Consider the following 13,422-nt stretch of genomic DNA (forward strand, 5'->3'; position numbering starts at 1 on the left):
TGCTAGCACAATTACTTGTTCCAATAAAGACAACAACTCCATGATACCACTCCACGTTTCTTCCTCCAAACTGCATTGGCTTCACCTAAAGAGGACTAAGGTACAAATTAATAATTAGCCATTTGCTGGTACCCAGATGACTCATACCAGAAATGCCTAGAGGACAATGCTATGAGAGACTTTCAGTTCCTGGTCCGGGTTTCCTTGTTCCCCATGATGGCAGGAGGTGGAAGTGCACTCAACTATTGCGTGGAAGAGGAGAGTGCCATGCTTTGCTCCTGAGCAGTCCCTGTGATCAATTACAGGGTCGTGTCTTAGCTCCAGAGGACTGGAGGAAGGGGAGGAATAGAAAGTTGCAAAGTTCCCATCATCTCCCCCGCTGCCCTGTCCTGAAAGATTTGTGTGTGACATGATTGTAAACAGTAAAGGATCACCCCAGTGCTACGCCCACTACAAGCTGGGTCCCATCCCTCCCCCATTATGTACAATACATTCACCAACAACAGAAATTTATTAAAAAAGGCAACAGGTAAATTCTGTAAACTGGATCCAGCTCCAAACACACACGTTAATACTACAAGTAAATTCCATCGTCGTCCCTCTTCCACCCTGAAAAAATATACCTGAGTTTAGCAGTTCATGACAGTTTCGATCTCCCCCTCCCAACCCAAACCCTGAATGAGACACACTCTCCAGTCATGACAAGCCACTAGTTTGAGATGCATCCTCTGCGCTGTTGAGATCAGCCATACAGCCGGTAGCCAGGGACCCAGGACTATCCCATGTTTAAACACACACAAGAGCCATCAAGACACTGTGTTCCACTGGACCCTGGAAGCTACATGCCACTGGGGAGAGGGGGAAGGTAGGATGCCTATGTCCTCCTTCTCCCATGTCCAAATAATGTGTGGCTTTCATCTCCTTGGGATTCTTCCTTCCTTGGACTAGCTCTGGAAGAGGAAGAACAAAAGTTGCACTGTTATTTGCTTAAACAAGGAGTTTGATAAAGAAAAGTCTCCATCATTTACACAGTACAACTACTTCAACATGAGTGACGGGACAGGTGTTGTCCCAGGTATAACTACAGTCAGGGATTCAGCTATGAGCATCAGGAGAGTCTTGTTTCCTCCCCACCAGAATTATTCCGTTTCCCTCTTCCCCCAACCCACTTCCAAATATTTTACTTCTTTAATTAGTGAAAAGAGAAAAGTTCTCAGCCGAGCTCTGCTCTTCGCTGGCTCTTACTTGATCCAGAGGCAATGCTGATGTTTTTTGTGGTGGCAGCTCCTCCCGGGACGTGGTTGCTGTAGGCACCTTTGGGAAGGGTGCTTGGGTCTGGTGTATTTGCATTCTGGAACCATGTTGAATGAAAGGACAGTTTTAGCACAAAAAGAGCAAGAATAAATCTCAGCTGCATAGTGTGTACAGATTATTTACATACAAATATGTATTCGAATTACACTCAGTCTAGACCTGTCCGTCTTTCTCTGGAATCTCCCACACCAGGCCATGGCCCCACCCCTAAGCCAGGTTTTTTTTGTGCATTTGTCTTTGGGTGGGAGGCCAATTCTTAAAGCAGCATCATTTTCTATGCTGGAATGAAAAGTGGCATGTAAAATGGCAGGAAGGACTGGTTTCCTCTGAGGAACTTTGGGGTGGGGGCTTCCCCCATTGCTCAGGAGACATGTAAAACTGGACAAAACAATAGACATGTTCTGATTGGTAAGATGAAGCATTGGTAAAGGAATAGACAAGACAGCCTGGTGGGGGTCTCTCATTTCTATTACTGTGCTCTTTAAAAGACTGGCATGAAATTCTCCCTAAGTTTTGTAGACGCCTGACATATGACAGCAGAACTATTTTGTCAATTTGTTCTTCCTACCAGCACCTTGGATTCCAAATCTAGACCTTTTCCAAAAGTACCCAACACTCGTCACGTCCCGCAATTTTCCCCTCTTCTTGTGGAAAACAATCTTACCCCAGTGGTCTGTACATGTCCTGGGCCACCCCCATGCCACCTCCGCTGCCTCTCTGTTCCATCAGTAGGGCCTGAAAGTGACCCATGTTCTCTTCCCGGCAGCGGTACAGGGGTCCCTCCTGAGTGAGGCCATTGGCTTGGCCGGTGGCTGGATGACGAGACAGGTGAGCGTTCACTGGTGATCCATAGGTCCTGGGCTGGAAATGACTGGCTGGATGCCGAGAGGCATAAGGAGACCCTGTCTGCAGCATCACCCCATGAGGAGGGAAAGCTGATGGACCAAATCTGATCCCAGAACTCAGAGGCGGGGGAAGAGCCCCATATAGGAACTCCCCTGCTGCCACTGAGCTCTGCCTCTTGGTGGCTGCATTATGGTTGTCCAAATCAAGAAACTCTTTGGGACTCTCTGGCCTCTCCTGGGATTCATCTGACTTCTCATCTTCAGGCCCCGGATCCTGCCCATCGCCTGGAGGAACCTCTTTGGCGCTTGCCATGTCCATTCGGTTTGGGGACGCCAGGGCAGTGCTGAATGCCTCGCAGCCCTGCAGACTACCCACATTCCCCCTGTCTGAGAAAGAAGGCCTAGCCAGAGGGGGGTGGGCGGGCGGATGCCCACCAGGGTTGGCCTGGGGGTGGAGAGGCCTTTGCCAGTCTGAGTAGCCTTGTGGACAAGTGTAGTATGGAGGTCGCTGGTAGTGGTGGTAGGAAGGTGGAGGTTGTGGCTGATAGGGATATGGCACCCCCTGATGGGGGCGATACCGAGGAAAGACACCGGGATGGGTGTTACTATGCTGAAAGCCCCGAGTGGGGAAATGCTGTGGATGGGACACGGAGGGAGGCTTCCCTCCCATCATAGGGCTGAACCCCTGCAGTCCTGGATTGATATGGTAACGTGTGGCTGAATTTGGATATTCCAAACCAGGCATGTAGAGAGGGGGAAACTGGCTCGGAGCCCCCCCCACTGAGCCTCCATCCACACCAGGTGTACTGGTGCTTTGTCCCATACAAGGCACAGCGACTTCTGACAAAGTCTTCCCCCCAGGACAAAGGGGCTTCTCCAAGATGTTAACAGCCAGTCCTTTCCCCTCATTGCCACTGGAGGGTCCTTCACCTACAGCCCCATTTTCAGGTCCAGGCCCCCTCTCAGGTGCTGTCACAAGGTCTCTCACGCACGCCTGACCTGTCGGGCCAGTGTAGGTGCTCTGTCCTGGCCAGGCACTCTTGCTTTGCATTGCCTTCGGGTCATTTTTAGTTCCAGAGTCATCTCCCTCCTCCTCCCGCGGCAAGCTCCGTCTGGTGCAGTCCATCTGTAGGGGGGGGTTGGAATGAGGTAGCAGTTTGGGGTACGTCCCTTCTGGAACACTGATGCACTGAGCCTTCTCTTCTACTCCAGGTGGGGGCTCCACTGCAAAAGAGGAAGTGGAAAGAATTAACTCAACTCCTTCTTCAAGTCCCTGACATCCATTCCTGCTGTTGTCAGCCCAAAGTCACTGCACCTCACCTCTTGAACAACTATATTTAACCATTTCTTTACATAGCTGTCATGTTACCTTGGCTGTTTGTGGATAACGGTCACTAGCCAGCTTCTAGGTCAGTGGCTTAAATGTTCAGTGTTGGTTGCCAGCCAGCACATTTTCCATGCTGGGAACCACTACCAACAAAGCTACTAGTGCTCCAGAGGCAGTAGGTGAATCCTGTTTAAAAATTAGAGAAGACCCTGGACAAAACAGCTTTCTAGATCATGCATTGAAGACGCACATCACGACACTGCAAATTAAAGTCAATTCTAACACTTCGGGGAAATCAACTTTTACATAAATTCCAAGTAAACTCTTGAAATGTTGTGTACTATTATTTTTGGTCCTATGGTAATGCCCAGCAGGATCAGGACTCTTGATGTGATGTGGAAAGGAGGTGGGAGGGATAGCTCAGTGGTTTGAGCATTGGCCTGCTAAACCTAGGGTTGTGAGTTCAATCCCTGAGGGGGCCATTGGGGGATTGGTCCTGCTTTGAGCAGGGGGTTGGACTAGATGATCTCCTGCAGTCCCTTCCAACCCTAATAATAATCTATGATTCTATAAGGTCCTAGCTTTAAAGGGCTATCTGTAATCCAAACCCTGGATATTCTTGCTGCTTCATTTCAACTGATATTAAGTAAAATTTAATAAACACCAAAAAACAAATTGTCTATGCTTTAATAACAGTCTGATGATTTTAGATTTCTCTTTGAATTCTTGCATTTCTAATTATATAAATATAAAAAATTAAGTATATCTGGGTGCTTAGAAGCTGGTATAGCCAATATTTAACATGTTTAACTATGTATCAACATGTATTAAGCCAGTCTAAGTAGTTTGGGATCTAGCTTACAGTCTCTGCGTTGGGCTCCAACACTGACTTTGTCACAAAATGAGATCACCTTGCAAGAAAGAGAGCAGCTGTCAGTACTAGATGCATAAATGCTAAATTATAATTACATGTGACCATCCCCCCCATCCCATTTCAATTTGGTGTAGGTGAAAAGAGTGGCTTGAGCTGCTTGGTCTAGAAAAATAGTGAAATGTTCCTTTAACAACAAAACCTATTGACCTGTGAGATGGGCAGTCTATCAGAAGTGAGTGAAACCCAGTATAATGGTGAGGGGGAAAGGTGTGGAAAAGAAAAAAGGAAATGAAAAGTTAAACAACTCTGGAAGGGACTGCTGGCCTCTTCAGACCAACAGAATTAAAATTACCTCGGTTGCTTTCTGGCTCCACTGTCTGACTGGTATCCTGAGAGTTTCCGTTACCCAAGACCGGTTTCGGAGGCTGCACATTTGCTGATGCGACATGGGCCAGCTGTGGGAAGGGGCCAGGCAGATGCGGGGGAGGAGGCTGACGGGGGTGGTAAGGCACACCCGGTGGGCACACACGAGATGACAGCTGCTGGATGGCGATCATCTCTGGACTGTCCATCATGGAATCCCCACCTTGGCATCCTCTCTGAACTTGAGGGGGTCCCCCAAACACAGAGGCTGGAGGCTGCTGCATTCTCTGACCGGTGGCTTTACCAGGCGGTCTGATGTATCCTGAGGCAGGGACCCCATGAGGTAGGAAATTTGATTGCTCAGTCCACTGGCTGGGAGGCAGAGGTGGTCTTATTGCCCGAGGGTCCATCATGTGACTAAGAGCACGAGACTGCAAAGAAGGTCCTGTGCTCAATGGGGGCTTCTCGTCTGGGCCCAGGGAGGTCTGGTTTGTAGCACTGTGGCTTCCATTCCATGCAGCAGGATGCGCTCGATTTAGATATTTATATGGTCTATACATATGGCCTGGGGGGACCTCTGAGCTCTCAGGTGGTCTCATTGGAGGTCCATTGTGCCTTGGAGGAATAAATCCTTGTTGGAACTGCACTGGAGGGTACATACTAGCATCTGGGGGAGGGCCACTCATCCGCCCAAGCTGCAGGGATCCAGGCTGTGGCCCCAGTGCAGAGACATGTGTTGGCCCTGCACACACCTGCTTCTCTGGTGCAGCCAGTCTGTGTCCTCTGTGTTCATTCAGTCCGACTGTAGACTGTGGGAGGGAGAAAAAGAGGCCAGGTTCAGTGAAAGAGTCACCACTTACTCTTTGTAGCTTTTCATGTACCAGTAACAGGAGGAGACAGGAAAGAATCAGTGACTCACAGCATTGGACAGATCCCTCCCCAGGCAGAGGATGCCATTTGGCACTGTAACCAATGAATGCAGTGAGGTGGAAACCGCAGTCACTGACTCATACACCATGAGTACAGAAGGGCAGATCATGGCTCCCAGCTCTCTGGATCCATTCTATTTCTTCTAAGAGGCTAGAACATGGTACATATGAATTTCAGAGCAAATCTCTTACCTGCATGGCAAAGTGCTGGTGCTGCTGAACTGGATCTCCAGGGTGGGGTTCTGGTACTCGCGGTGATCCATACAGTTTAGCTGGATCTGATCCCCGCAGAGGGCCAAATGTTCCTGGCACTGCTGGCCGCTGGAAAGAAAAACAAAAGCTGCTGTAAGACTCTGCAGAAGAGCAAAGCTGCTACAGATACTGGGCAGCCATGGACTGAAGTGCGTCTAACAGGCTGTTTGAGTCTCTGACTGAATTCAGTTGCTTATTTCGAGGAGCTATGCTGGAGAGTGTGGTGTACAATAATACAGCTCACATGCCACAAAGTTACTCCTTCACACACGGAACCAGAAGAAATTTCCCAGCTATGAATCCCACAGACCAGCCCTTTAGACAACTGCCAGACACCTAACTAGCTTGAGGCTAACAATAGACAGATTAGGGAGGAGCTCCCACCAGCTAGTTCCAGGACAATTCCCAGACCCTGACAGAGCCTGGATTAATTGAGAAGGGGGACTCTTCTACCAGGATGCTTGGTAACTCCATCTTTCACGTGAGCCTCTGGGGCTAGAGCTCCAAGCAGCAGTCTTGTTAATTTTACTTGGCTTTTGATTAGGAAGCTATAAGTAGCCACAGAGGCAACTGAGCTGTCTATGTGCAGACTCAGGAAGACAAAACTGTATCATCTTTGCAACCCTAAGAGCTAAAATGTTTAAGCTTAAAATCTGTAGAACTGAGGGCATAAGTCCATTCACCAAAGAAAAGTGTTTTATTTACCATTGCCCTGGGGGCTTTTCAAGTCTTGCATGGATCACACCAGGAAGGAAGAATGGAGGCGTGAACCAAAGAAGGTTAAAAGGATAGAGAGAAAACTATAGAGGGACAAAGAAGGAAAAGGGAGGAGGAAAAGAGAAATGAGAACCCATGTTCCACCACCAATAAGAGGTTCCGATCATACAGGAGGGATTCTTCTGGGAACTTACAGGAGACAGTTTTATTCTCGGGCCCTTCTCTGCATTTATAATCTGTGAAAAACCATAGAGGCCAGTCCTTACCATTTGGCCAGGGTGTGGCACCTGGCTGGGCATTCCACCATAATGCAGTGGGCGAGGGAAGCCTTGGCCGTTGGAAGCGCCCACCTCCCGAGGGGGTTGCATTGTGCTGCCACTTGGTTCCTCTGCAGAGGAGGAAGATGAGGAGGAAACAGGAGCCCGGGAAGTAGCCCTGAATGGTGGTGGTTTCCCTCCATTCTCCAGGTGTTGCTGTCTCCTGCCTGATCCCTCAGGGTCTCTAGATCGGGTCCAAACATTGCCAGTACTGGAGCGCCCGGTCCGACGGCTCCTCTTCTCCCGTTTCCCATCCACTCTGATCCAGAACTCCTCATCCGTGTCCCCATCTTCACCAGGGAAGTGCTTCATCATTGCCCGGTGGAAGCATCTCTCCAAGTTGTATGCCATCTTGGTGTATTCTGTGTTCAAAACAAGAGAGGCAGGGAGACAGACCTTAATGGATAAAGATAATCAGACAAAGTCAGATTGTCTCTACTCTAAAGGCTCTGACTTCTCATGTTTATATAAATATCTTACGTGGAGAAGCTAAATAGAAAGGTGAAGAGGGAAGAGCTGTTTGAAACCAGCCCACTCTGGGTTATGATCTCATCTGACTTGGTCAGTACTTGGACTGGAGACGTTCAAGAAACAGAAGGTGGGTGAGGTAATATCTTTTATTGGGCCAACTTTTGTTGGTAACAGACAAGCTTTTGAACTACACAGAGCTCTTTTACACATCTGGGAGAGCGAGCATCATAGCACAATGCATGATAGGACAGATTGTTTATCACATTTAAGGTAGAGTGGCCCGTTACCACCTCTGCAGTCATCGGACAAAAAGAGGGGATTACTGGGTTACAGATTGTTGAAATAAACCACAAATCCTGTCCCTGTTCAGTCCGTCATTTTTAGTGTCTAGCAGAGTTATGAATTTAAGCTCCCAGGTTTGTCTTTTGAAAGTGTTGTGCAAGTTTCCTTCATGATGCAGTTTATTTTGAGACCACATCAAACTAACATCCCAAAATGGTTTAAAGGGGAATTATGTTGCTAGAAGTGCCAACTCTCAAATTATACTTAAGATACTGGATCTGAACAGTCAGTCAGTAACAATCCTATAGTATTTTTAAGAGCAGTGACAACCTCCAGGTCCTGGAGAAATTCTTATGTTTTCCCAACTGGAATTCCACAGTAGTGTAATCTGGTTATTATATTCAATTTCTTGGACTGTTATTAAGCTTTGCTGTGCATTATAGAAAAAGGTGAAATTCTCTCTCTATAGTTTTGAAAGCACTTTCTGATCCTTGTGCACAGAACGTGATACATGGATGTCAGTCATCCCATGTGTGTTAGTTCCACAGGAAAATTTTCTCAGATGTAGTTTCTTGGTTTTCAGTGGAGTCCATAAGAAGTAGAATGGCATGCCAGCGGCATCAAGAGAGTGACTCAGTGCAAATCACATGATAGTTGTTTCCTCTAGACCACTCCAGAATTTTCTTTGCAGCACACCACTACTGGAAAAAAACGGTTACTTACCTTTCGTAACTGTTGTTCTTTGAGAGGTGTTGCTTGTGTCCATTCCATTCCCATGCTGTGTGTGTGCGCCCATGTGCACGGTCATTGGAGATTTTTGCCTTAGCAGTACCCATAGGATTGGCTGCAGTGCCCCTTTGAGCGCCGTGCTTATCCATCAGTATATCAGGCGCTGCCTGTCCTACGCCCTCTCAGTTCCTTCTTGCTGGCAACTCCCGACAGAGGGGCAGTAGGGCGGGTAATGGAATGGACATGAGCAACACATCTTGTAAAGCAGTTACGAAAGGTAGATAACCGTTTTTTTCTTCTTCGAGTGCCTGCTTATGTTGATTCCATTCTAGGTGGCTCACAAGCAGTGCCGACTGAGTTGGGCTCGGAGTTCATGGTCTTGCAGCACTGCTCTGCCAAAGCCAGCATCATCTCGAGCTTGCTGGGTAAGTGCACTGTTACCTGCGAAAATTTAGGGCACCCCTCCTATACCCTACTGAGGGCTTAAGACATGTCCTGGTTAATTTAGGACATCCCATTTATACCCTACTGAGGGCTTAAGGCGTGACCCAATTAATTTAGGTACTCTCATTTGGAGGGGTGGGGGGAGGGCAGTTTATGGTGTAAGGCACCTATTTTTATCCATGGGGCTTAGGAAGAAACTTGGTCAATTTAAGTACCTGCCCTTTTCGGGGGGGCTTAGGGCTTTATGGGTCTGTGGAACCTTTTTTTATTGAAAGAACCTTACACAGTTGTGCTTTAAACATTTATTTATTAGCAATACACACAGAATACATATATTAAAAACATTTTTTATGCTTACCATTTTTAATAAACAGACAAATTTTACCCGATGACTAGTCAGGATTTATTTATTTTGGGTTTTTTTGGCAATGCCTCTGCACATTACCGTCGTGCAGAGGGGTTAGAGTTTTAGCAGCTTGATGTTGAACTGCAGTCCAGAAATGGTTTTTAAAGAGCATTGTTTTTTATTTATATTATATAGGTAAAACTAGGCTTTAAAAAAAGGTACTACATTTTATATTGTTAAATAATAAAAATTTTAATCAATTATGCACTGGCACTTATGTGGGTTTTTTTGCTTAAGTTTTTTACATTTTATTTTTTATGCCCAAATTGTAACTTAATTGTGACCTTTTTTATTTGTGCAGATGGTCAGCATCAAATGCTGGTTAGAGCTTATTTTACCATTTGTTGAGGGTTTTTTTTTAATATATTTTTTTTAATTTTTTTTTTTAGTGTTTTTACAATCTTGGTGGTTATAACTTTTGTTAAGGACATTCCTGAGGTGGGGATGCTTTATCAGCAGCAGAACATTCCTTTTTTTCAATTTTAGTGGTGAACTCGCTGAGTTTTACCCAAGGCTGGTTTCATATGGGGTTGGGGGGGTTGGGGGTTGATTAGGTCTCAGGCCTACAATTCTCCTCCGTGATGACGCTTTCACCAAAGCGGTCATCATTACCACAGGATACCCATGTTACGTTACTAGGGTATGCTTTCCGGGTATGGTCAGCAACAATTGATTTCGCATATTGGCCGTATGTATTTTTTGGATGTTTTTTTTTTACCCATACCACCAATATTACCATGCTTAAAAGCAAAGCCAATTGGATTTCAATTATTCAATTATAAATTATTCAATTATAATGTGCTATATTTATCAGTTATGCTGCTTCTTATGTGTTTTGCATTTATTTTAGGAGGTGCATTTTGCCTGTAATTACTTGCCACCAAGTACCGTCCCTGCAACACAGCTGCCTTAGTTTGCTCTTGCAAACCTCAAATTTGTTCCCCCAGTGTCTTTTGCCTTTGTTTGCATGCCAAATGGATGGCAGGATTCCCCTTTTTTGCTGCAATTAATTGTTCCTGGGCAACTCCATGGATTAGTGCATTAAGCCGCTCACACTCCGTTTTTCACCTTGAAGAAAAAACATTTTTTTTAATTTACTCACTTGGGATCGAGTCGCAGCTCCAGTCTCTTAAGGTGGTCTGTAAATTCTGCTACCATCCATGATTGCTGCCGTTCCCTTCTCAAGGGGGCATATGGCCCTTTGGGAAAGGCATGGGGGTGAGGGGTATGGCCACCCGGGATCTGTCTCCTCGGGATCAGTCCAAATATCCCTCGTTAGGGAAGTATCATCTCAGGGGTCTGAAGTACCTCTGGTATCTGCACCTAGTCCTCCCCTTACTGCTGCCACAATGCCCCTCTGGGCTCCCAGTTTATATTTCAACTCTTAATCTGTTGCATGCAGGAGGAATGATGGCCGCTTGCTTGGGTCCGATCCTATTTTTCCTGCAGGATTGTTCTGACAACTGCCTGAACGTCCCACGGAAAGTGGAAAGCCGAGATAGCGGCCAGGTGGACCTTGATTGATGACAGAGACAAATCTTGGAGTCTGAGGTGCTGCAGGTAATCCAGGATCTCCTGCAGTGGGGCCTGCTCAGCCCGGATACTCCGTTCTGACACCCAGCATGTGAACCTTTTCCATTTGGCCAGGTAAGTCGCTCTGGTGGAGGGTTTTCTGATACCCAGCAAGACCTGCTGAACATGAGCTTAGAATTTCCGCTCATCCATGCTTAGCCATATTGTCAAGTGCAGCCCCGCCAGGTTCAGGTGCAGAAGGCTGCATGGTTCTGGGACAGCAGATCTGACCAGAGGGGCAGTTGCAGCAGAGCAGCTACTGAAAGTTTCAGCAACCTGCCAAACCTGTGATGATGAGGCCACATGGGGGCTATTAGGATAATCTTTGCCCTGTCCTGCTTGATCTTCACAAGGACCCTGTGAATCAATGGCACGGGTGGGAAGGCATACATCAATGCCCCTGACCACGGGATGAGAAACGCATCTCATAGGGAGCCCCTGTCCATCCGCCGGATCGAACATAACACGTGACATTTCCTGGTCTGCCGGGACGCGAACAAGTCCACTTGGGGAGTTCCCCACCTCTGGAAGATTATGCTGACCACCTCCGGATGGAGCGACCACTCATGGTGAGACGAGAAGGTCCTGCTGAGGTGATCTGCTAGCACATTCTTGGTTCTGGACAGGTGCGCAGCTACCAGATGAATGGCAGTTGCACACAAACATCCGAAAGGCTGAGAGCTTCCTGACAAAGGGCTGAAGACTTGGCACTACCCTGCCTGTTGACGTATTACATTGTGGTGGTATTGTCCTTCAGGATCTGCACCACCTTACCCTTCAGGTGGGGCAAGAAAGCCTGGCAGGCCAGGTGAACTGCTCTGAGCTCCCTAATGTTGATGTGGTGGGCCAGATCATCCCACAACCAGCGGTCCTGGGTGCCGAGATCGCCCAGGTGGGCTCCCCAACCCAGGTCCGAAGCTGGTCCAGGTCTGAAGGGAACTCCCTCCAACACCAACCCAGGGTCCAACCACTAATCCAGGGATGACTGGATGTAATCCGGCACCCTGACTATCCGGTCTTAGTCATGCCTGGTGGGGATGTAGACTGACGCCAGCCACGCTTGTAGGGGCCGGATATGGAGCCGGGGATGACTTACCACAGATGTGCATGTAGCTCAACAACCGCAGGCAGGTGTGAGCCGTGGTGAGCAGGTGGTTCTTCATATGAGAGATCATGTCCGACACGGCCTGAAAACACACTTCTGGAAGAAAGGCTCTGGCTTGCGTGGAGTCGAGAACTGCCCCAATCAACTCTATTCACTGTACTGGCGTTAAGGTGGATTTTTTCTCGTTTATCAACAGGCCCAGGTTATGACAGGTGGAACACACCAGATCGAGGCTCCTTTGTGCTTGTTCCCGAGACCTGCCCTTGATGAGCCCAGTCGTTGAGATACAGGGAGACCCTGGACCCCTCGACGTCTCAGGTAAGCAGCCACTGGCACCATACATTTTGTGAACACCCTTGGGGCCGATGAGAGGCCAAAGGGCAGTGCGATGAATTGAAAATGGCGTCTGCCCACTATGAAATGGAGGAAACGCCCGTGACCTTTGTGATACAGCAGGGCCAGGGAGCAGTGGGAGAATGGTAGAGGGGAGATATAAAAGCCCTAGGCTAATCAAGGTGTGGTTCCCTGTAGACTAGGGAAGGTTACTACAGGTTAATTGGAGCACCTGTAGCCAATTAAGCCCTGTCAGGAACCTAATAAAAAACCCCTGCTTCAGGCAGACAGTTTGGAGCGAGGAAGGAGAGAGGACTAGAGTATGCTGGTGTGTTGCTGAGAATTAAAAAGACCAGAGAACCGGAGGAAGGGAGACCCTGCCCCAGCAGGGCAGGTAGACTCCCTCCCACAGCATCAAGGACCAAGGGTAACCCTACCCAATTGGGAAGAGGGTAAGAAACCTGCAGGGGTTGAGAAGGGTTGCGGCTCAGAGTGAGGAGCAAACCCAGACCCCTTCCCCGCTTCCCTCCTCTACCACCTTCCCGGGCCACTAGCGGGCCCCTTGGCACCCCAAGAGCAGGGGCAAGGTGTGGCGTCCTAACACCCTCCTCTCCTCCTCCTCCCCAAGAAAAGTGCAGGACCCACCATACCAACACTGCCCATTTTATCACACCTTGAAATATGGAAATAAGCATCCTTCAAGTCGATGGCGGCGTACCAGTCTCCCAGATCCAGGGAGGGGATGATCAAGACCAGGGAGACCATGTGAAACTTCAACTTTCTGAGAGACCTGTTGAGGCGACACAGGTCCACAATGGGTATGTGGCCCCCTTTTGCTTTCAAGATTAGGAAGTAGCAGAAATAGAACCCCTTTCCTTTCATGTCTTGAAGGACCTCCTCCACCGCCCCCAGGTGCAGGAGGTTCTCGACCTCTTGAATGAGGAGTTGCTCGTGAGAAGGGTCCCTGAAGAGGGATGGAGAAGAGGGGGGCTGGGAGGGAGGAGTGGCTGAAAATTGCAGGGCATAGCCCCGAGATACTATGTCCAAAACCCAGTGGTCTGAGGTGACCCGCGACCAGATCGAACAGTGGGGATGAAAACGGCTGAGGAAAGAACAAAAGTGGATCCAGGGAGTTGACTGGG

At 48.1% G+C, this 13,422-nt stretch overlaps 1 protein-coding gene across 2 annotated transcripts in view; it reads right to left on the reverse strand.

Moving 5' to 3' along the window:
- Positions 1 to 492: 492 nt before the first annotated feature.
- LOC120375653 (cat eye syndrome critical region protein 2) overlaps positions 493 to 13,422 on the reverse strand; it is a 124,738-nt gene continuing 111,808 nt past the window's right edge. For both annotated transcript variants that reach the window (XM_039496434.1, XM_039496444.1), the window contains exons 14-19: positions 6,888 to 7,300; positions 5,845 to 5,973; positions 4,713 to 5,532; positions 1,979 to 3,383; positions 1,246 to 1,351; positions 493 to 950 (exon numbers count right to left, since the gene is read on the reverse strand). In XM_039496434.1, coding sequence (XP_039352368.1) covers positions 945 to 950; positions 1,246 to 1,351; positions 1,979 to 3,383; positions 4,713 to 5,532; positions 5,845 to 5,973; positions 6,888 to 7,300 — 2,879 coding nt within the window. In that variant the 3' untranslated portion in view covers positions 493 to 944. The remainder of the gene's footprint in view (positions 951 to 1,245; positions 1,352 to 1,978; positions 3,384 to 4,712; positions 5,533 to 5,844; positions 5,974 to 6,887; positions 7,301 to 13,422) is intronic.

Source organism: Mauremys reevesii, linkage group 1, assembly GCF_016161935.1.
Source record: "Mauremys reevesii isolate NIE-2019 linkage group 1, ASM1616193v1, whole genome shotgun sequence".
NCBI classification, from domain to species: Eukaryota; Metazoa; Chordata; order Testudines; family Geoemydidae; genus Mauremys; species Mauremys reevesii.